The sequence below is a fragment of the Pongo pygmaeus genome, chromosome 2 (genome assembly GCF_028885625.2).
Source record: "Pongo pygmaeus isolate AG05252 chromosome 2, NHGRI_mPonPyg2-v2.0_pri, whole genome shotgun sequence".
Classification (NCBI taxonomy): Eukaryota; Metazoa; Chordata; class Mammalia; order Primates; family Hominidae; genus Pongo; species Pongo pygmaeus.
In genome coordinates this window covers 84,073,544-84,096,601 of record NC_085930.1, presented here as the reverse complement: position 1 = coordinate 84,096,601, position 23,058 = coordinate 84,073,544, and the positions used below count along the sequence as shown (strand labels likewise).

The following is a 23,058-nucleotide window of genomic DNA, read 5'->3' as shown; positions in this document are numbered from 1 at the left end:
GAGAGATGTCTAGTGTATTCTCTTCTGCCTTGTTGAGCCCTCTTTGGGAAACATCCTCAGTCCAGAATCAAGTTTTCACGTTTTTCTATTCCTCCTGATAATTCAGCTGCCTGGTTTTTGCCCAGCGCAAGTCCTGAGCCTGCTGGCGTATCCTGGAGGTCCTAGGCTCACAGCCCACACAGGCTGGGAATAATCGGAAGCCACAAGGTGTAAAAGCAAATTAACTCCTTCTTGAGATGATTTTCCACCTGATTAAACTGAAGAACTGAAAAATATTTAAATTGGCAGCATTATGAAAAGAATGCTGGGTGGTTGGCCAATATATTTTATGTCTGGAACATATCTTCTTGCATTTTAACATTTAAGGAGCTCTTTGGAAATTATCTGCAGAAAGCGGAAGGATTCCTCTGATAATGTATTGGGCTGCATATAATGTAGGCAAATTGGGCTGCCATAAAAAAGACAGACAGATACACACAGACAAACACCCAGACACACACACACACACACACACACACACACAGAGAAAAGAGCTAGTAAGTCCAAACACATTTGCTTAGAGTGTTAAATTCCCATGAATTTATTTTTATTTACCTGCCTTGTTTTGGGGAGCATATATATTATTGACAAATATATACAATATTCAACAACTTAGCATAAAAGGCAAAAGTAAAAAAAAAAGAAAAAGATAGTTGAGAAGCCAACATAAAATGGACCTAAGTGGTAGTTTAAAAGTTCATTCCATATTAAACTATATACATGTTTTTTGAGTGGGCCACAAATTTGCCTTTAAGCTCTCTTGCCACCAACACCAACACATCCACTCAGTTTCAAGATGTGAGTAAATATCTAATGTGCTTATCATATAAGCTAAATTAGCAAGCACAATCACATTCAAAGACATGAGAAGACACACTGTAATCAGGAATAACAAGCTCATTACTACACATTTCTTAAACACTTAGAACAATATTTTGAGTGCCTAAAATGGTCAGTATCCCTTTTCTTCTCCCTTTGCAATAGTCCTAGGAGAAAAATCACATATTAAAAAACCTTTAGCTAAGCAGGACATATTCTGAATGCTGGAGGACGTATTTCCTTTTTTGTTAATCATGGAAGACAGCAAGTAGGTAGCCCAGGCAAAAGGTAAAGAAACTAAAACTATTAAAAGACTTACGTGTCATCTATGAATGTTATTCCAAAATACTCCTTTTCTTTCAGGTTGAAATGTGAAGCCACTAGGTCCAGCAACTCTCTTGCTAGAAGTTTGGGCTGTCAAAATAAAAATCTGGTTAGAAGAAATTTGGTTGCCTTTCTCTTACAGCTACCACCTTCCTCTGCCCTAAATAGTTTAAAGTAGCTTTTGTTTATTTGTTTGTTTCTTTATTACCTGCCCTTGTTTGTGGATTAGGTTGATGTACTATAGACAATTCTTTAAGAATTGTGGGAAGGAGAAGAGATGGGAATAGGAATATCAATGAGACTATCATTTTCATGTATTTGCAATTCACTCAAATACCTTACATTTTCCCTCAAGGTGCACTTACTAAGATGTTTTGGAAAAAATACTCTTTTATATGTAATGTGGTGCTAATGCCCAAGACAAAGAATATTAAACACCTTGCTGCTTGGTTATCTGTGATATATAAAAGATTGCAGGAAACATTTTGCTTGTTGGTGGCCAGTTGAAGAAGCCCAAGACTCAAAGCTGTGGGGCTACTGATGAAAATATTAATAATAATAATAATAGTTACCATTTATTATGCTGAACTTATATCCCTTTGTCATTTAATCCTTATAATGAGCTATGAGGTAGGGCTTTTCATTTCCATTTTATAAATGAGTCAACCAAGGCCCAGAGTGGTTAAGCACCTTGCTTGATGTTACGTTGTTAGTAAGGGCAGGGATTTGAACCTAGTCTGTCTCCTTCTAAAGCCTAAGCTTTTCCTTCCTAAGATAGAGAAATTGTACCCATTCCACACATCATCATCAACAGTAATGAGCACCTAGTTAGAAGAAGGATGTAATCTATAAGCTTTTGGGAAGCTCTGGATCTGCTGAGGAGAAGCATGGGCTTGGAACCAGCCAGAATGCCTGGAGTGATAATTGATGCTGGATTTGGAGGGACTGGGGAAGAAAAGGGGAATGCTTGCAGGAGGGCACTCTGGATGGATTCTTTCTGAACTTTGGGCCAAACAGCTTAGGGTATATTACGATGGCTGTTGGGGATAAAAATGGACATGATTTAAAGAAAAAAAGAAAAAAACAGGCAGACATCTAGACTAAAGCTCTACTTGGGCAAAGCTACTGTTGACTGTACTATTTCACTCTAATTGAAGCCTAAGCATAGTGGGCTAGGGACAGGCCTCGGAAGAGAAAAGAATTTAGGTTTGGTTAGAGGAGAAAATTCTAGGCTAGCTGTAGGTGTGGCCCGTCCGCAGGGACTTTCACAATTTTTAAAGACTCTTGGTCCAGAGTGTTGGGTGAATAGAAAGAGAAGCATCAACAATTAAAATATCATCGCTTGCCTGGGCGCAGTGGCTCACGCCTGTAATCCCAGCATTTTGGGGGGCTGAGGAGGGTGGATCACTTGAGGTCAGGAGCTCGAGGCCAGCCTGGCCAACATGGTGAAACCCTGTCTCTACTAAAAATACAAAAATTAGCCAGGCAAGGTGGCGGTGGCCTGTAGTCCCAGCTACTCAAGAGGTTGAGTCAGGAGAATCACTTGAACCTGGGAGGCAGAGGTTGCAGTGAGCTGAGATTGCACTACTGCATTCCAGCCTGGGCAACAGAGCAAGACTCCATCTGAAAAAATATGTATATATCTATATCATCACTTATATAGTGCCATATATTTTACAAAGAGATTTCACTCACATATATAATCTAGCTTGATTTTTAACCATAATTCTTCTGAGAAGCCTAGGCAGTTCACGGTTGAAGAAACTGGGTATTTCACTTGCACAATGCCATGTAGCTGGACAGTGGCAGACAGATTCTCACTTCACAATAATCCTTTCAGGAAGTACTATGGTTCCCAATTTACGGGCAAGAGGCTCAGAGAAGTAAAGTCAATTTCCCAGGGTCACAGAGCTATTAAGTGCCAAGCTGAGATTGGAACTCAAGTGTCTCTGAATCCATGTCACCATGCTATAATTACTCTAACATATGGACCAAGTTTTCTGACTTTGAAGATGCTTTTTTCCCCTTGATCAATTCTGAGTCACTGGCTTTGAGGCAAACGTAACGGAGAAGCCTGAATACAGACTATGAGGCTCAGAGAGGCAACGAGGATGAGCTGTCCCTGTGTGGGCAAAACCTACCTGGGCAAGACTTATCTGTGTAACACCCACTTGGGCAACACCTACCTTGGCAAAACCTATCTGGGCAACACCCACGTGGGCAACACCTACCTGAACCAGCAGCTCCAGTCTCCTGTCATCCAGGAGGTGCACCTGGCAGTGCCTGCCTTCTGTCATCTGCAGGAACAAGACAGCAAGAGTGGTGTCAGGGCCACGGCTGGCAAGCAAACCTTTGGATTCGTTGTATCATTTATTTTATATGAGATGGGCTCAGCCTAAAAATGGCTTTAGATGAGTTAATAAACAGGCTTGGCCAGAAACAGATTTATTACATGGGAGTAACTGGATTTAAACGAAGAACAAAGAGCACAGGCTAGTCAATATATTGCAAAAATAATGTCCATACAGTCCACCAAGTTCAAACAATGCACACAAAATTATTCTATGAAAAGTAAGTCTCCATCCCAGAGGAAACTACTATATTTTTCTTGGAATTAATGTTTTATTAAAAAAAAAAAAAAAGCCTCTCCATCCCAGAGGAAACTACTATATTTTTCTTGGAATTAATGTTTTATTAAAAAAAAAAAAGCCTCTCCATCCCAGAGGAAACTACTATATTTTTCCTGGAATTAATGTTTTATTCCAAAAAAAAAAAAAAAAAAAGCCAGCCGGGCACAGTGGCTCACTCCTGTAATCCTAGCACTTTGGGAGGCAGAGGCAGGCAGATCGCTTGAGGCCAGGCATTTGAGACCAGCCTGGGCAATATAGTGAAACCCCGTCTCTACTAAAACTACAAAAAATAGCCAGGCATGTGGTGCACACTTGTAATCCCAGCTATTTGGGAGGCTAAGACATAAGAATTTGCTTGAACCTGGGCAGTGGTGTTTGCGGTGAGTTGAGATCACGCCACTACGCTACAGTTTGAGTGACACAGCGAGACTCTGTCTCAAAAAAAAAAAAAAGCCTTTATTCAGCTGGGCACAGTGGCTCATGCCTGTAATCCCAACACTTTGGGGGCGCCAATCAGGGTGGATCACTTGAGGCCAGGAGTTTGAGACCAGCATGGCCAACATGGTGAAACCTCCTTTCTACAAAAAATACAAAAATTAGCCTGGTGCAGTGGTATGTGTCTATAGTCCCAGCTACTCAGGAGGCTGAGTTGGGAGAATCACTTTGGCCTGGGAGGTTGAGGCTGCAGTAAGCTGAGATTGTACCACTGCACTCCAGCCTGGGTGACACAGAGAGACCCTTTTCCAAAAAGAGAAAAAAAAAAGTCTTCATTCACTGGTGTGTTTAACGTCTCTCTGGGCATGGTGGCATGCATCTATAGTCCCAGCTACTCAAGAGGCTGAGGTGGGAGGATCGGTTGAGGCCAGGAGTTCAAGACTATAGTGAGCCAGGATCACGCCTGTGAATAGCCACTGCACCCAAGCCTGTGGGCAACGTAGACCTCATCTCTTAAAATAAAAATGAAGTCTTCATTTTGGAAACTCTCCCCCTACTTTTCATCCACCAACATAGTTTACTATCACCACCATAGTTAAGAACAGTTAAGATACATAGTTAAGAACAGTTTGATGTACACATTTTCAATTATATTTAGTTTTTTATTATTCACAATTGCAATACTAAAAAAACTTTGTAAAATACTTAAACAATGCATAGAATGCCAAGATACTCCTTGGTTAACTCATGTTCCAGACCATTTTATCTGCAGAAATCACCATCCTGTTAGTTTAAGAATCCTCACAGACCACTTTTATATGTATTTTCAGATATATATTTACATATTAAAATATTTCATATTATTTTACTTTAGTACATATTATATTGAATGTATTGTTTTGCAAATGAAGTGCTCTTAATATTTCTGTGTGAGTGTAACCATCCAGAAATTTGGTATATATGTGTGTATCTGTGTATGTGTGTGTATACATATTTTTTGTTGTTGTTGTTTCTTTCTTTTTCAATTTGAGTAGGACTATGCTTCACTTGCTGTTTTGCCTTTTGCTTTTTAAATTCAATGTTTCTTGTTGATCTTTTCAATGTCAGCACATATAGATGGACCTCATTCTCTTTAAAGACTCTATAGTATCAATCATTGTGTGAATACATGATAATTGAATAAGAGAAACAGGTTGTTTCCAATCTTTTGCTATCACAAGCAATGTCACCATGAACTTTGCACATCTAGCTTTGTCCATGGATGTGGAATTGCTAGGTCACTTTTGAAAAGCAGGGGCAGCATTTTGTCTCTAAGCTGTTGTACAAAACTGTAAGATCTAGGAACTCAGATACATATAAACCTAACTGAAAAAGAAAATAGCCTCCATTACTGAGTACCAACAACCTATTCAGCATTGCACGAAGTGTGTTATATACATTATTTCTGAGTGGCACAGTTACCTTCTGGGATTAGTATTATTATCCCCATTTAACACATAAATTGAGGCTCAGACTGGGATAAGTAACCTGTTTTCAATGTGAAAAATACTAATTATTGAATTTATAGTTTTGATCAAACTCTGCTTTAAGAGCCTGAAAACTAGCTCAGCTGGTTAGATCATGGTATTATGAAGATGTGGCCCACAGGAACCACTGAGGTAGTGCTAAGGGGTAAGTGAGTAAGCTTTACTTTGTCTCATGGCCTAAGCCTATGTCCTTAATTCTGCAAAGCCAAGGTCAAATATACACCTTGGGTGGCAAGGGGAAACGGAGCAAGTCTTTATTAGTTCTAGGCACTGAGCTGGGCTTTTTACATGTATTATCTCAGTAAAGCTCTGCAAAAATTTACAACATGGCAACATCCCCATTTTACAGACAGGAAATTGAGGTACAGAGTTTATGGTAATTTACTCAAAGTTACCTAGGCAAGAAAATAGCCAAGTCAAGATTTGAATTAATGTCTAACTAAAAAAAAAAAAAAGTCATCTTTTTTCTACTTTTCTATACCAGAGGAGGAAATAATTAAGAGAGAAATAAATAAATGTGTCAGTGTTTCTATACCAGAGGAGGATATAATTAAGAGAGAAATAAATAAATGTGGCAGTTTAAATCACTTTACTTCTTTTGTAAAACAACCTTCGAAAGCTAATCCTAGGTGTATGCCCTACAGAAAGATATAATAAAATAATGCTGAAAAGATCACACAGTATTAATCCATTAAGGAATATGTCATAATTGAGAAAATATTTAAAGCTACTCTGTTGTCCCATAATCCAAATAAGTTTATTTCCTGACTTTAAAAAATCAGGCTGAGTGTGTTTGCTCACACCTGTAATCTCAGCACTTTGGGAGGCCAAGGCGGGTGGATGACCTGAGGTCAGGAGTTCAAGACCAGCCTGGCCAACATGGTGAAATGCTGTCTCTACTAAAAGTACAAAAAATTAGCCAGGCATGGTGGCAGTTGCCTGTAATCCCAGCTACTTGGGAGGCTGAGGCGAGATTGCATAACTGCACTCCAGCCTGGGCAACAAGAGCGAAATTCCATCTCAAAAAAAAAAAAAAAAAATCATCTTTTTTGCCTTTCCATTTTGCTTTGGACCTCCCTCATATTAGTCAATATTCCTTTTAGCAACAGATAATTTTATTCTAGACTATTCAACTGTAGATATCTTTTTGATGTGCCTAACCATTTCATGACAAACTTAGGCATTGGTGGCTAGGTTTTACTTGGTCCTGCCCCTTTGGCTTCAGTTGATTGGGCAAGGGATAGATACCTGACTCAAGCTGGGCCAATCAGAACCTCAGTCCAGGGAATCTGGAATTGGGTCTGAGAGGATAAAAACTTGGTTGTTTATGAGCAGCCATTGTGTGTGTGTGGAGAAAAGGAAAGCCATCTGCAGAAAGAATGAGGGAGACAAGTAGCTAGAAGGAGGCAAGAGAGCTGGGTGCAGTGGCTAGCGCCTGTAATCCCAGCACTTTGGGAGGCCGAGGCAGGAGGATCACTTGAGGTCAGAAGTTTGAAACCAGCCTGGCCAACATGGTGAAAGCTTGTGTCTACTAAAAAAATACAAAAATTAGCTGGGTGTGGTGGTGTGCGTCTGTTAATCCCAGCTACTTGGGAGGCTGAGGCAGGAGAATTGCTTGAACCCAAGAGGCGGTGATTGCAGTGAGCCAAGATCGTGCCACTGCACTCCAGCCTAGGTGATAGAGCAAGACACCAACTCAAAAAAGAAAAAAAAAAAAAGAGGCAAGAGAAATCATGTGGCCTAAGAAGAAAAGCTTAAGAGAGTTGTTGTCAGGGTTCCTAATGTTTTCCAGTCACTTATAGTCCTTTTCACTGATCCGGGTGAATTTTTGTCCTTGAGTTCCATGAAACACCCTGTATTCCTTTAACAAATCCATTTTTTTCCCTCTCTTAAGCTAAGAGGGAGGATTCTGCTTTATTTATTTATTTTTGAGATAGAGTCTCACTCTGTCACCCAGGCTGGAATGCGGTGGCACAAAGATGGCTCACTGCAGCCTCGACCACCTGGGCTCAGATGATCCTCCTGCCTCCACCTCCTGAGTAGCTGGGACTATGGGTACATGCCATCATGCCTGGCTAATTTTTATATACTTTTTTGCAGAGACAGGGTCTTACTATCTTGCCTATGCTGGTCTGGATCTCCTGGGCTCAAGCAACCTGCCCGCCTTGGACTTCCAAAGTATTGGGATTACAGATGTGAGCGATAGTACCCAGCTGGATTCTGCTTCTTGCAACTAAAAGCATCTTTATAAGACTCCACAAATTTCCATGCCAAAACCAAAGCAAAAGGGTTCCAAAGCATAGACTCTCCAAATGATGTCATTAATATGAGAAAGTCATCTACTCATAATCACTGAGGCACCGATCGATGACAATACAACAACCAAGAGAGGCTGACATCTGGGGAGAGGGCGTGAACAAACACCTGAGGGTTTGGTGGAACACCACAGAGGGCAGGCTGGAGAGGGGAGCACAGATGAACTAGAGAGAAAAACGCCAGGGTTACATGTCCGCGCAGCACACATGGTGTTCAGTACGTGGAAAGACGGCTCTGCTGATAGGTCAGGGGGCTGATTTGATGCTCGCTAGCAACAGAAAGGCCTGCCCTTGTCACTTATTTAAATTGGAGGTGGAAAAGCGATGGATGTATTTTGTTCATCACAACAGTGCTTATGAATAAATATTAGTTGATAATATTAGAAATCAGGTAATGCCACATAATTAAAAAATCCAGATTGACAGCTTCTTTTGACAAATGGTAAGACCTGGAAATTCTGGGCTTGATTTCCTCCATGGCAACATTTGGCAAGGGCAGGGCAGAGTAGTTCTCTATTCCAATGAGGTTTGTGGTCTCTGGTTCACCCAAATGTATGTATGACCTGCCGGGCTCCTGGGAGGTGTGATGAGTTCTGTCATCTGAGTGAGCAAACCCTGATTTAAGTGGTGCCAGTGAAGAGACACAACCAACACAAACACAAACCCTGCTGTGGACCGGGCAAAGTGCTTGACATTTAACACTCATTAATGTATAGAATTTCAACCTCTACACAAACCTATCAAGGGGGCATCCTCATTTTAACCACCAGGAAATTAAGGTCTGACAAGTGATGTAACTTGCACAGGAGTTCTAATGCAGTAATACTCTGGATCGAAATCATAGTTTATCTCTTACTAGCTGTGTTACCTTAGAGAAATTACTTGACCTTTCTGAGCCTCATAAGAAATGTCCTGACAGCATTTAATCTGAAACTCAGAATAAAATCAGCCACTTCTGAGGCCCACAATTATTGTAGTCCCCATTTGTTTGAAAACTGACAGCAATGCTTTTCTGTAATCTATATATTTTCCCATTAAAAAAAAAATTTTAATGGGAGGAATATTACTGACCCATTTTAAAGAAGATAAATAACAGGCAAAGTTAACAAGTCACTTAACAAGCATATGGCAGAAAAATTCCCCAGAGCTGCTGTAGGGGAAACAAAGAAAGAGAAGGAACCACTGGTTTCTGAGTGTCTTCTGTGTGCCTGGCACCCAGCGAGGCACTTTAATTATACCAATAATATCACTCCTAGGCACTTTCTATATTCCAGGTATTGCACTAAGCACTTTACATAATCAATTCTCATGATGCTTACATGAGGTGGGTAATTTTAGCACTCCAACTGATGTTAGAGAGATGATAAATAACAAAATTCATAAGTGGCAGAACCAGATCCAAATTCAAAGCCCAAAGCGCTTAACCACTTAGCAATACAGATGGTACTACACACACTGTAAAGTGACAACTGGTGAGAAAACTTCCCACGCAGCCCATTTTCAATGGATCAGATGAGTGGGTAGAAAAACAAAAACAAAGAATCATGAAGCAGGCATGAAAACTCATTTCACTTCCAGAAAAAAATCATTTGAATAGAAGTAGTTAGAACTGCAGAATTTATAAATAGAAAGCATCTTAGAAGGTATCTGTTAACCACTGCTTATTTGAAACATGGGGAAACTAAGGAATGGATGTGCCCCAAGCCACACAGCTAGTTAATGCCAGACCTGGTCTTAAAAGTCAGGACTCTGACTCCCAGGCCAGAGCATAAGTGACCTGAACAAGGTTACTCACATAATAAATGCCATATTATTCAAATGAACTTTTTCCCCAATGTGTCAATTAAAAATTTTTTTTTAAATTATAACAACAAACAGAAAAAAAATAAAACCCCAACTGGGAATTTTAAATTTACCTTAAAACCTGACCTGGGCCAGGTGTGTTGGCTCACGCTTGTAATCTCAGCACCTTGGGAGGCTGAGGCGGGAGCATTGTTTGAGCCCAGGAGTTTTAGACCCACCTGGGCGACATAGTGAGAAACCAACTCTACAAAAAATTAAGAAATTAGCCGGGCATTGTGGTGTGCGCATGTAGTCCCAGCTACTCGGGAAGCTGAGGCAGGAGGATTGCTGGAGCCCAGCAGCAGTTCAAGACCAGCCTGGGCAATACAGCAAGACCCTGTCTCTAAAAGCAAAAACCAAAAAACAAACAAACAAAAAAAAACCACCACCACCAACAAAAAACAGGAGTTATATTTGAAGAGAGCTGTATGTGGAGCACAATGATTATATTTACAAATACAGGATCATTTCTGAACCCCCAGAGACCATCAGAATAGTTTCAGAATTGACCCCTACCTAGTGGCAGCTAATAGCAGCAATGCTTCAGATGAAATAAAAAATATATTTAAAAAACAATCTCTTTGGAAAGCTTCTCTTCACATCCACTCTGACTTGATCCCCTTCCCGCTACCTTCTCCCCTCATTGAACCCCAGGAATTCGAAGGCAAAAATTACGTGTTGGATTAGAACGCCCACCTCGGTCTCCAGCTGGCCTGTGTTTGCTCCCCAGCTGATAAGAGTCAGTCCTCAGAGTGCAAGTGCTGATTACTGGTGGAAAGACTTTGTCCATCTGGTCAGTGGTTAAATGAGGAAGATCAGAAGGGAAGTGAGAACTGGCTATAAGCCAGACCTCTGGTTTCAAGGAGGGCCCTGATGCGGCAGCCCATAGTGGGGTTCAAGTCTATATGAGAACACAGTCCCCCACCCTGGCCCCCAATCCCACTGCCTGGTTTAGGAGATGAGAGAGGAGAGTGGGTTGGTAGGAAACCAAAAGGCAATTCAAGACAGGGCAGTATGGAACCACTCATAACAACCGGGGTCAGCTTGAAAGGCAACAGGAAATAGCTACAAAAAAAGACCAAAATCCTAGCCTACTTTGGTTTTGCTTTAGTTGTTCTTTGGAATAGAAACATATGAAATTGGTAAGGAAGCAACAAGCCTTTTAAAAAATTTTTCTTCTCTCTCTCTCTTTCGTTCCTTTTGACCTTTTCGAAAGCCTAGTGAGAAAGGGCCTGCTTCATCAAAATGCCTCCTCAGGATTTTCTGTGCGGTCACCTTCTAGAGTGAAATCTGCCATCTGGAAGGGTGAAAACCCAGCTATCTAAGCAGGTTCCATAATTCCAATTGAGCCCTACAATGGTCCAAAACTGTCTAAGAGCTTTATGCCTTCGTTCACCACTGTCTCCGCAGGGCTTAGAACAGTGCCTAGCACACGGTGAGACTGTGGTATATAAATATCTGCTGAGTTAAGAAATGTCTTAACTGTTCAAAACCCAGACACAGTTAACACTGAAATACATTCACAAATGATTTTCTTTTTTCCACACAGGGTCTCACTCTGTCACCCAGGCTGGAGTACAGTGGCAAAACCACGACTCACTGCAGTCTTGACTTCCCCAACTCGAGTGATCCTCCCACGTCAACCTCCCGAATAGCTGGGACTAAAGGCAAGTGCCACCACACCTGGCTAATTGTTTGTACAGATGGGGATCTCACTATGTTGCCCAGGCTTGTCTTCAACCCCTAGGCTCAAGTAGTCCTCCTGCCTTGGCTTCCCGAAGTGCTGGGATTACAGCTGTGAGCCATTGCATCTGGCTCACAAATGATTTAAACGGACAGAGCACAATCCAAAGCGAGGATGTTCCAGGCAACTCCCAAGCCCTGGCCCAGAAAAACTCACACATAAAAAACACTCTTTCCACCCAGAGAACAAGGTGTGTTATTAAACTCCTCATCAGATGAGATATTCTGGAGGAACTGGAGAGCAAGAGAAGGATGTATCTAGGACGTTCTTACTTTGGGATCTATTGAGTGGATGGAGTTTTATATTTCACCCTAATGATGTCAACCCTAGCTGAACAGGGCCCCTTTATATCATCTCTGGGTGTTGACTGAATATGAGCTATTGACACTCCCGTTCAGAGAATGGCCTAGACTGACACAGATGTCTCCAAATGGAGTCAGCTGTGATTTTCCCTCAAGTTCTTTCAAGACAGTGCCTACCCTCCCAATGTGCAATCACTGGAGACTTCTTTTTTAAGTGTCAGTAAATGATTCTCTTAGCTTCTAGCAAACACTTACTACATGTAACATGAGTATGGAATGCTTCACATGTGCAGTGACTTCTTTCATGCTGCTAACAACCCTACCAGGAAGAGTCATTGTTTAGATTTTTTTATCTCTCTCTTTTTTTTTTTTTTTTTTTTTTTGAGATAGGGTCTTGCTCCGTTGCCCAGGCTGGAGTACAGTGGCATGAACATGACTCACTGCAGCCTCGACCTGCTGGGCTCAAGCAGTCCTCCCACCTCAGCCTCCTGAATAGCTGGGACCACAGGCATGCGCCACCAGGCCTGGCTAACTTTTTCATTTTTTTTGTAGAGATGGGCTCTTGCTGTATTGCCCAGGCTGGTCTCGAACTCCTGGACTCAAGCAATTTTCCCACGTTGGCCTCTTGAAGTGATGGAGTTACGGGCATGAGATTTCTGTTTAGATTTCATAGATGACCAAACTGAAGTGCAGAGAGGTTAAGTGGTGCCTGGTCATACAGTGATAAAGTTGGGTAGAATCTCAGGTTCCACCAGTTGTACCAAAGTAGGACTCCTGTACATCTCTTGCAGGTTCACTGGAAGTGGAGAAGGAAAAGGACAATGAGGGAGGAAGAAAAGCAGGCAGTGCAAAAGAAGCAAAGGAGGAAAGGAAAATGAATGAGGGAAGAGGAGGAATGACAAAGAAGAGGAGAATTCAGTTTGCCAAAGCTGAAATTGAGTAATTGAGTAACATGCCTTAAGAGAAATGCTAACAAAAATAACAGCTGCTGACTGTGTGCCTGATAACTATCCCAAATCCTTTCATTTATATACTAGGGCCTTTTATGGCCGGGCGTGGTGGCTCATGCCTGTAATCCCAGCACTTTGGGGGACCGAGGTGGGCGGATCACCTGAGGTCAGGAATTTGAGACCAGCCTGGCCAACATGGTGAAACCCCGTCTCTACTAAAAATACAAAAAAAAATTAGCTGGGCGTGGTAGCGCATGCCTGTAATCCCAGCTACTTGGGAGGCTGAGGCAGGAGAATTGCTTGAACCCAGGGGGCAGAGGTTGCAGTGAGCCGAGGTCGCACCACTGCACTCCAGCCTGGGCAACAGAGTGAGACTCCGTCTCAAAAAAACAAAACAAAACAAAACAAAAACCCAACTCTCTCTCTCTCTCTCTCTCTCTCTAAATATATATATATATATGCGTTTTAAATGAATTTTCATAAGAACTCTGTAAGGTGGATTCCATTACTAGCTTCATTTTATGGATGAGAAAATTGAGGCTCAGAAAAGGTACATGGCTGACCCACCCTACAAGGTCATGGGGCCAGGAAGAGGCACAGTAGGATGTAAACCTAGGTATTCTGACTCCTGAATCCATGCTCTTAAGGGCTATATTACTTCAGTACAAAGTATTTCCTAACTCATACATCCTATATATTAAATCACATGTAGTTTAGGCACTTAATGTATCACCTTGATTGCGAAGCCTAACACTGCTTTGAAAAGCTTGATCCAGACTCACCAAACCAGAGTTGGCTGGTTCAGGCCACTGTCCCGAAGCAAGGCCAGAAGAGGAGCAAGGTTTTACAATCACCATCCCTCGCCTACTTCCTGGCCCCACACTGACGAAATATGGGCAGCTGCTAAAAATGGTGTCTATGTTTGCTATCGATCTTCCTTGGGCAGTTAGGATGGAATTAATCTCCACCTGTTGGGATGCTTCCGTGGCTGTGTCATGCTTATGTGAACGCTCAGGATACAGGATGATATTTGTCAGTTATGTGGCCTCCTGGACCTGACTCCATATTACTCTGGGCTTAAGATGTAGCCTAGCACACATGTAATTAATTCAGTGTGGAAAAGCTCTGGATTATGTGTTCATTCATTCACTTAACCAATATGTGCTGAGCACTCTCTAAGTGCAAGCACTGTTCTTGGCACTATCATATACCAGCCAATAAGACTGAAAGGGCATTATCTCTGGAGCTTTTCCTACAGTTCTCAACCTCATTGGTATTTGCAGCCAGATAACTCATTATTGTGGAGCATAGTCCTGGGCACTATAGGGTGCTAAATAGCATCCCTGACCTCTACCCACTAGATGTCAGTAGATCCTCCCCCATATGTCTCCAGACCTTGCCAAATGTCCCCTGGGGCGCAAAACCATCTCTTTTGAGAACAACTGCTTTAGAGGTGAGGAGAAGAAAAGAAACTATTAACAATTAAATAAATACGATATTTTCAGATAATAAGGGCTCTGAAATTGATAAACTGGCAATGGAATCGAGTTCTAAGCATGTGCAAAACTCACTTCTCTTTACCCAGGAAGCACAAGAAATGCGGAAATTGATGGAGAAGGCTGGGTGCGGTGGTTCCCTCCTGTAATCCTAATGTTTTGGAAGGCTGAGGCCAGGGGGATTGCTTGAGCCCAGGAGTTTGAGATCAGCCTGGGCAACAGAGTGAGACCCCGTCTCTACAAAAGACTAGCCAGGCGTGTACCTATAGTCCCATCTACTTGAGAGGCTGAGGCAGGAAGATCATTTGAGCCTAGGCATTTCGAGTTGCAGTGAACCATGACTGTGCCACTGTACTCCAGCCTGGGCAACAGTGAGATACTGTCTCAAAAAAAAAATAAATAAATAAATAAAAGAAAGAAAGAAAGAAAGAAATTGATGGAGAGAACTTATATTGGACCACTGCTCTTGGTCAAGCGGCTCCCAGTAGAGACTGGAAGGCTGATGGTGTTTTCTAAACATTTAACTGCATGCTTCTTTCTGCCTGACAGAGGTTGGGAGAAAGTAAACAAGAAAGCTGGCCAGTCAATGGACGGCCATTGCTGCAGCTCTAATGCCAACCTGGCAGGCAATTCCAGCCAGCTTCGGGCAGACATTCCTCGGGGAGGGCATTCTCATAAATGACAATCCCTTATCAGATTCTAGCCTGATCTCATAAGTCTGGTGAAAAGAAAAGCCAGGTTTTAAAGGAAGAAAGAAAAATAAAGAAGCAAGGCAACTTATTAAGCCTGGAGCTGAAGGCCATCAGGAGACACCAACCTAGTGTCAATGATACGTGCACAGGTTTTAGAGTCACGAGGTTTGAGTTTGTGTCTCAGCCCTGCTATTTATCTAAGAGAATATCATGGTATCTCTCTAAATCTCAGTTTCTGCCCCTATGAAATGGGAAGGATAAAAAATCAGTCTCATTTGGGTTTGCCTTTTGTATTAAGGCAGGTTGAACTTATTATAAACTCGACCTTAGAAGCACAGATGATAACTGTATCATCAGTAATACACCATTTATTGAGTATAGGTTAGGTGTTAGAGTCTGTGCTAAGTGCTTGACGTGTATTACCAGTTTACCCTTATCCTAGTGCCGTGAGTACTATTATTAGTGGAAATAATGTCTAAGCTATTGAGTACTATCCTGTTCCCCAGAAATGGTTATTTTAATTTGCTTAAGTGCTTATTTTTCCCAAGAAAAAAGTTTTCCTAGATTATTGTTATTTGAGACAAGGTCTCTCTCTCTATCACCCAGGCTGGAGTGGACCATAGCTCACTGTAGCTTCAGCCTCCTGGGCTCATGCAATCCTCCCACCTCAGCCTCCCAAGCAAATGGAACTACAGGTGCACACCATCACGCCTGGCTAATCCTTTTTTTTTTTTTTTTTTGTAGAGACAAGGTCTCACTATGTTGCCTAGGCTAGTCTTGAACTCCTGGGCTCAAGTGATCCTCCCGCCTCAGCCTCCCATAGTGCTGGGATTATAGGCATGAGCCACCATGCCCAGCCTCTTCTACATTATTAAGACACTAAGCTGTCATATTTAAGTTGACAATCAACCCGCCAGTTAAACCCTGGAGAGACCCAAAAACCTAATAGCTGGGGATTCATTCAATCTGATTTTTCTAGTGATAATCAACAGACTAACTTACAACCACCATTTTTAGCTGTCCATATGTCCAGAGCTGGGGAAGGAAGGTGGTAAACTCTAACACCTTATCTGATTGTGACCAGATCATACCTTTGTTCTCGCCTACATAAAATGCAAGTTAATATGTGTTCATGGCTTTGCCTATGTCATCTGCTTTTACATACATTTTCTCCATTGAGCTCTCAAACCTACTTGTGAAGCAGATAGTTTCCATAATCTGAGATTCCACGAGGTTGAGAATGACTTGTCTGAGGTCCCACAGTTTATAAGGGGCTAGGCCAAGCTCAAAAAGGTGCTCAACAAACAACATGAGAGGGAAAAATCAGGGCATATATCTACATGGAAGAAACTGCAGTGAAAAGCAAGATTCTCTTTATATTCTGACTGTGCTTTTCCAATTAGAAACCCATATTAGGCACCAAGAAGAGACTGTCAAATGTTTATTTTCAGAAAAACATGCAGGATATTTCTGCTGTTCCTCTCCAGAAAGAAACAGCCTTGTTGCTTAAAACCAGTTGTTAGGCTGTATTTTTAGACGTCATGGTACAGTATCAATGAGTCAAAAATAAAAAAACAAAAAAATGGGAGGGCACAGATACTGTAAACAGGAAAAGTCACAAAAATGGAACTGAGAAAAGCTGAGAGCACAGCCTGTGGGTTAGGGGTGGGGGGATTTTCATTTTCATCTGCAGTTCAGGTTAACCAGAAATGAAAGTTCTCCAGTCGCCTTGTAGAAAATGGAAATTTTGGCTTCAGTGATTATGCAAGTAGCAGACACCCTGTGGTTTGGAAACTTTTTGCTTTGCCAACTGTCAGTTTTCTCTTTTCCCGTGAAAAACAACCTGTAGGAAGGAGTAAAAAAGCACTGCGTCTTTCAAAAACTTAAAAGTCTCAAGTGTAACTTGCGTGAAGAGATATTGAAAATAAACTGCATAGTATTCCATGGTGTATATGTGCCACATTTTCTTAATCCAGTCTATCATTGTTGGACATTTGGGTTGGTTCCAAGTCTTTGCTATTGTGAATAATGCGGCAATAAACATACGTGTGCATGTGTCTTTATAGCAGCATGATTTATAGTCCTTTGGGTATATACTATGCAGCCATAAAAAATGATGAGTTCATGTCCTTTGTAGGGACATGGATGAAATTGGAAATCATCATTCTCAGTAAACTATCGCAAGAACAAAAAACCAAACACCGCATATTCTCACTCATAGGTGGGAATTGAACAATGAGAACACATGGACACAGGAAGGGGAACATCACACTTCGGGGACTGTTGTGGGTTGGGGGGAGGGGGGAGGGATAGCATTGGGAGATATACCTAATGCTAGATGACGAGTTGGTGGGTGCAGCGCACCAGCATGGCACATGTATACATATGTAACTTACCTGCACATTGGTCACGTGTACCATAAAACCTAAAGTATAATAATAATAATAATAATAATAATAATAAATAAAAAAAAGAAAATAAACTGCAGTACTTGTAATTTAAAGATATTCTAGGTATTGTCTATTCACAGTATAATACATTTGGAAATCCTGGGCTCAATGGAAGCCACTCATAAAGCAAACAAATCACATACATCGTCCTGAGAACCTAAGAATTAGCAAAAATTAATTAGAAAATCAGAATCAACTTTACATTAATTTTGGAGTACATGCTTACTGTCAGGGTTTTCATGTTTCAATTTTTCATCAACCCTGTTAGAATGTCTCTGATTTATGCTTTTCCAAGTCTCTTTATTTTTTGTGACTCATGAATAGGTAGAGGCTGAAATAAGTCCTCCTTAGGGAGTTTATAATTAAAACAAACGGATTGTATTAGGTCCAGAGTCCTAGCCTATCTCTGATTTGTTGGTAGAAACATCATATTTGGGTAAGGGTTTTAGAAAAGCATCACCAAATTGTAAAAACAGAAAAGTCAAACTCATTTGGGACATATAGAAAAATTCTTAATCTTAACATCCAGGACTTGTTTCACTGTCACAGAAGAAATATTTCCTCTAAACTTACAGGCTTATATTATTTAGTCATGAAGCTTCCTTGTCACCTAATGCAGGCTGTGTTTTTAAATGGGATTCAGACTCTTTTTGAAGCCAATGTGGGATTCAAAGATTAAAACAAAACAACAAAACTGGAAGCCACAGGTCAGGAGAACACAGAAATATGAAAAAGGAGTTAAAAAAAACAAAAAGATTTCTTGGCAAGCACCAGGGAACACAACTGGGAGGAAAGATCTTTTGAGAGACAGAATGGTGGTGGAGAGCCGGCTCTTGGCCACTCACGAAAGCCCACTGTCCCATTTTCAAGCTGGTTGTTAGGTACAACTAATATTAAAGTACATGAACTTACAATGAAATAAATCGTATTAAAAGCAAAGGTAATAAAACTCTTCACTTTCCAATTGTTTTACTACATTTACTATGACCTTTGCTCTTGTGGTTATTGAATCTGCATGGAAGTAACACCATTTAATGATATGCTACTGCTCATCTCTTCCCAGATCAGTAAGTCAGTCAAGGTGAGAGTATTTACACCACAGAAAATGGCAAGTGCTGCAAATCAGTGCCCCTTTTTCCCCAGAGCCAGTTGTGTCAGAGGTGTTTGCACTGGAGTGACTCCATCTTGAATAGGACCTGGGTAAAATAAGGCTGAGACCTATTGGGCCGCATTTACAGGAGGTCAGGCATTCTTAGTTACAGGATGAGATAGGAGGTCAGCAGGGCTGGTATCACAAGATACAAATACAGGTCATAAAGACTCAGCTGATAAAACCGGACACAGCAAAGAAGCCAGCCAAAACCCACCAAAACCAAGATGGTGATGAAAAAAGACCTCTGGTAGTCCTCACTGCTCATTATACACTAATTATAATGCAATAGCATGCTTTAAGACACTCTCACCAGCACCATGACAGTTTACAAATGCCATGGCAACATCCAGAAGTTACCCTATATTGTCTAAAAAGGGAAGGAACCCTTACTTCTGGGAACTGCTTGCCCGTTTCCTGGAAAATTCATGAATAATCCACCCCTTGTTTAGCATATGATCAAGAAATAATCATAAAAATAGCCATCTAGCAGCTCTCGGTGCTGCTCTGCCTATGGAGTGGCCATTCTTTTGTTTCTTTACTTCTCTAATAAACTTGCTTATATGGACTCATCCTAAATTCTTTCCTGCTCGAGATCTAAGAACTCTCTCTTGGGCTCTGGATCAGGACCACTTTCCGGTAACAGCTGAGAAACATTTACCAGCATACCAGTGGAGAAAGTGATGGTCAGAACACTCAGGATGTGGAGGCTGTTGAGAGACCACGTGATAAAGATGAACAAACAGAGGCTTCAGGTTTACAGAGAATTGTGTTCGAATCCCAGCTTACTTAACTTTAGTAGGACTTACTATTTTAAATCTCTAAAATAGATTTACTAATACCTTCCAGGGTTGTTGTGCATAGAACTTGGCGAACAGAGACCAACATAAAGGTGACTATTATAATTTATTTCTTTATTTTTATTTTTATGTTTTGAGACAGAGTCTCATTCTGTCACCCAGGCTGGAGTGCAGTAGCGCAATCTCTGCTCACTGTACCTTCTGCCTCCTGGGTTCAAGCAATTCTCCCACCTCAGCCTCCCAAGTAGCTGGGACTACAGGTATGCACCACCATGCCCAGCTAATTTTTTTTTTTTTTTTGAGATGGAATCTCACACTGTTGCCTGGGCTGGAGTGCAATGGTGTGATCTTGGCTCACTGCAGCCTCTGCCTCCCGGGTTCAAGCAATTCTCCTGCCTCAGCCTCCCAAGTAGCTGGGATTACAGGTGCCCGCCACCAGGCCTGGCTAATTTTTTTGTATTTTTAGTAGAGACGGGGTTTCACTATGTTGGCCAGGCTGGTCTCGAACTCCTGACCTCAGGTGATCTGCCTGCCTCAGCCTCCCAAAGTGCCAGGATTTGTTATACTTTATTATTGGGTACTGGGCTTAATACCTGGGTGATGAAATAATCTGTACAATAAACCCCTATGACAGGAGTTTACCTGTGTAACAAACCTTCACATGAACCCCCCGAACCTAAAAGTTAAAAACAAATTTATTATTATACTTCAAGAAATCCACAGTGCATAGCTCACTAATGAAGGTCTCCTGACCTTGGATAGCAACTCTCATATCAGATACTCTGTGTCATTTGCCTTTCCAGCTCTTTTGCCACTGGAATGTAAGTTCCACAAATGCAGAAATTTGTTTCATTTCCTGGTGTTTTCCTAGCCCCTAAGACAGTGCTTAGCTCATCCTGGGGCTCGACAAATATTTGTGGAATGAACAAATGAGTTGATTTTCCTTCATTTCCATCTCCTGCTCTCCTTCTGAGTTTTCTACTCATTTCTACTTTGAAGGTCCCATTGGCAGCTGAGTGACTCCTTTGTCTTTTTTTTTTTAATATTATATATATTCAAGGTATACAACATTATGTTTTGATTCTTTTGCCTTTTTTTTTTTTTTTTTTTGAGACGGAGTTTTACTCTGTCACCCAGGCTGGAGTGCAATGGGGTGATCTCGGCTTACTGCAACCTCTGCCTCCTGGGTTCAAGTGATTCTCCTGCCTTAGCCTCCTGAGTAGCTGGGATTACAGGTGAGCGGAACCATACCTGGCTAATTTTTGTATTTTTAGTAGAGACAGGGTTTCATCATGTTGGTCAGGCTAGTCTCGAACTTCTGAACTCGTGATCTGCCCGCCTCAGCCTCCCAAAGTTCTGGGATTACAGGCGTGAGCCACTGTGCCTGGCCGCCTTTTTTTTTTTTTCCTTAATTATCTATGTATTTTATAATAGAGACAGGGTCTCACTATGTTGCCCAGGCTGGTTTTGAACTCCTGGGCTTAAGTGATCCTCCTGCCTCAGCCTCCCAAAGTGCTGGGATTACAGGTGTGAGCCACCACGCCCGGCCTCTTTTGCCACTTAATTGCTAGATGCCTCCCAGTTGTGTTGCTGCTGTCTTTCTGGAATCTTTTCCCTGCTGAAGGAGGCTGCCGTGACCTTAAAGCACCGGTGGAAGACGTTTCCAGCTTTTTCATTCACAAGCAGATTTGAGCACATGTCATTATGCTCTGTCGGCAAGTTTCTCCCACTTCTGTTCCTGCTCTATTCTAATCTCAGTTCCGTTCTGCCTCCATCAGAAGGGACGTGTCTTGTGAGAGGAAATCTCACCCAACACTTGAGGCTGTATCCAGGGAACCAAATATTTTCCCCTGTGTCCCTATCTCAAAGCTGTTTCTTAGACTTGCTCTTGAACAGTATTTCTAAAGGGTGGGAAGGGTGGAGCAGGATCACTCAAAAAAGCGTTGATGCTTCTGGTAAGAGTGGCCTGGACAGGGGATTATGCAAACTCATTGACGAGTCATTAAATTCCAGAATTTGAAATTTTGATGACTCTTGCTTTAGGCAGGGGGATAATACTGGGTGCAGGTGGCCACTCAGCCCCTCAGCATAGGGCTGTGGTTGGGAGCAGCCCCTGGTGAGTCAGACAGGTATGATATCTGATCCTGGCCGGCCCTCTAACTAGCTGATGACTTTAGGCAAGCCATCTGTCCTCTCTGAGTAGCTGCTGTAAAATGGAGATAATTTTGCCTAGTGCACTGTTAGCATTCCATGTTATTACTTTTTAAAGTACCGTGTATTATTTAAGAAGTGTCAGGGTCAAGAGCACAGACTTGGACTTAAATCCCAGCTCTGCTCTATACTACCTGTGTGACCTTGTATAGGTTACCTCACTTCTCTTGAACCTTGGTTTTCTTGTCTGAAAATGGAGATACTAATAGCACACTCACTTCCCAGGGCTGGGTGGCTCACATGAGATAAGATGTAGAAAATGCTTGGCAGAGGACACACTCTATAAATGGTAATATTAATAATTATTAATAATATTATACTTTTCACTAACAAAAAACAAGTAATTGGCTGGGCATGGTGGCTCACGCCTATAATCCCAGCACTTTGGGAGGCCGAGGTGGGTGGATCAAGAGGTCAGGAGTTCAAGACCAGCCTGGCCAAGATGGTGAAACCCTGTCTCAACTAAAAATACAAAAATTAGCCTGGCACAGTGGCTGGCACCTGTAATCCCAGCTACTCGGGATGCTGAGGCAGATAATTGCTTGAACGCAGGAGGCGGAGGTTAAAGTCAGCTGAGATCACGCCACTGCACTCCAGCCTGGGTGACACAGTAAGACTCCATCTCAGAAAAAACAACAAACAAACAAAAAAACACCAAGCAATTGATACAGACTCCTTCAGGATGAATGCTCCCACAGGCCATGTTCAGGTGCCGGGCAGGTGGTGAGCAGGCTCCACTCTGTCCCTGGACCTTGCAAAAGAGAAGGGAGCAGGCAGGTCTGGCCACATAAAACCTAGTCTGAATGTTCCGTCATCACCTCGCCTGTCTGAAGTGCCTTAAATTTTTAAAGTGCTTTCACCTCTATTTCCTCTTTTGAACTTTACAAGGAGTCTTAATGTGCCAGAAATGTCATACCCTCATTTTACAGATGAGGTCACTGAGGCCCAAAGAAGCAGCTACTCAGAGAAGGGCACATGGTTTGCCTGAAGTCACCGGCTTCAGGTGAGGATGGCCAAGATCAGGTATCATACCTGTCTGACTCCCCAGGAACTTCTTCCTCCCTTGTGGTCACAAAGGTAAATGAGACAAGACTCCTGATGGGAGTTCCTTTCTTTTCTTTTTCTTTATTTATTTTGAGACAGGTCTCACTCCATCGCCCAGGCTGGAGTGCAGTGGTGTGATCATGACTCACTGCAGCCTTGAACTCTTGAGCTCAAATGATCTTCCTACTTCAGCTTCCCGAGTAGCTAGGACTACAGGTGTGCCCCACCACACCTGGCTATTTTTTTTTTTTTTTTGGTAGAGATGAGGTCTTGCAATTTTGCCCAGGCT

General features: G+C 42.0%; 1 protein-coding gene across 4 annotated transcripts in view; it reads right to left on the bottom strand.

Annotated features, from left to right (window-relative positions):
* The window catches only part of FRMD4B (FERM domain containing 4B), a 372,375-nt gene that overhangs the window by 141,190 nt on the left and 208,127 nt on the right, over positions 1-23,058 (bottom strand). For 3 of the 4 annotated variants that reach the window (XM_054481543.2, XM_054481540.2, XM_054481542.2), the window contains 2 exons: positions 3,414-3,479; positions 1,178-1,272 (listed from right to left, as the gene is read on the bottom strand). In XM_054481543.2, coding sequence (XP_054337518.1) covers positions 1,178-1,272; positions 3,414-3,479 — 161 coding nt within the window. Of the gene's footprint in view, positions 1-1,177; positions 1,273-3,413; positions 3,480-10,626; positions 10,673-23,058 lie in introns of those variants that run through there. The other variant, XM_054481544.2, reaches the window with a different exon arrangement.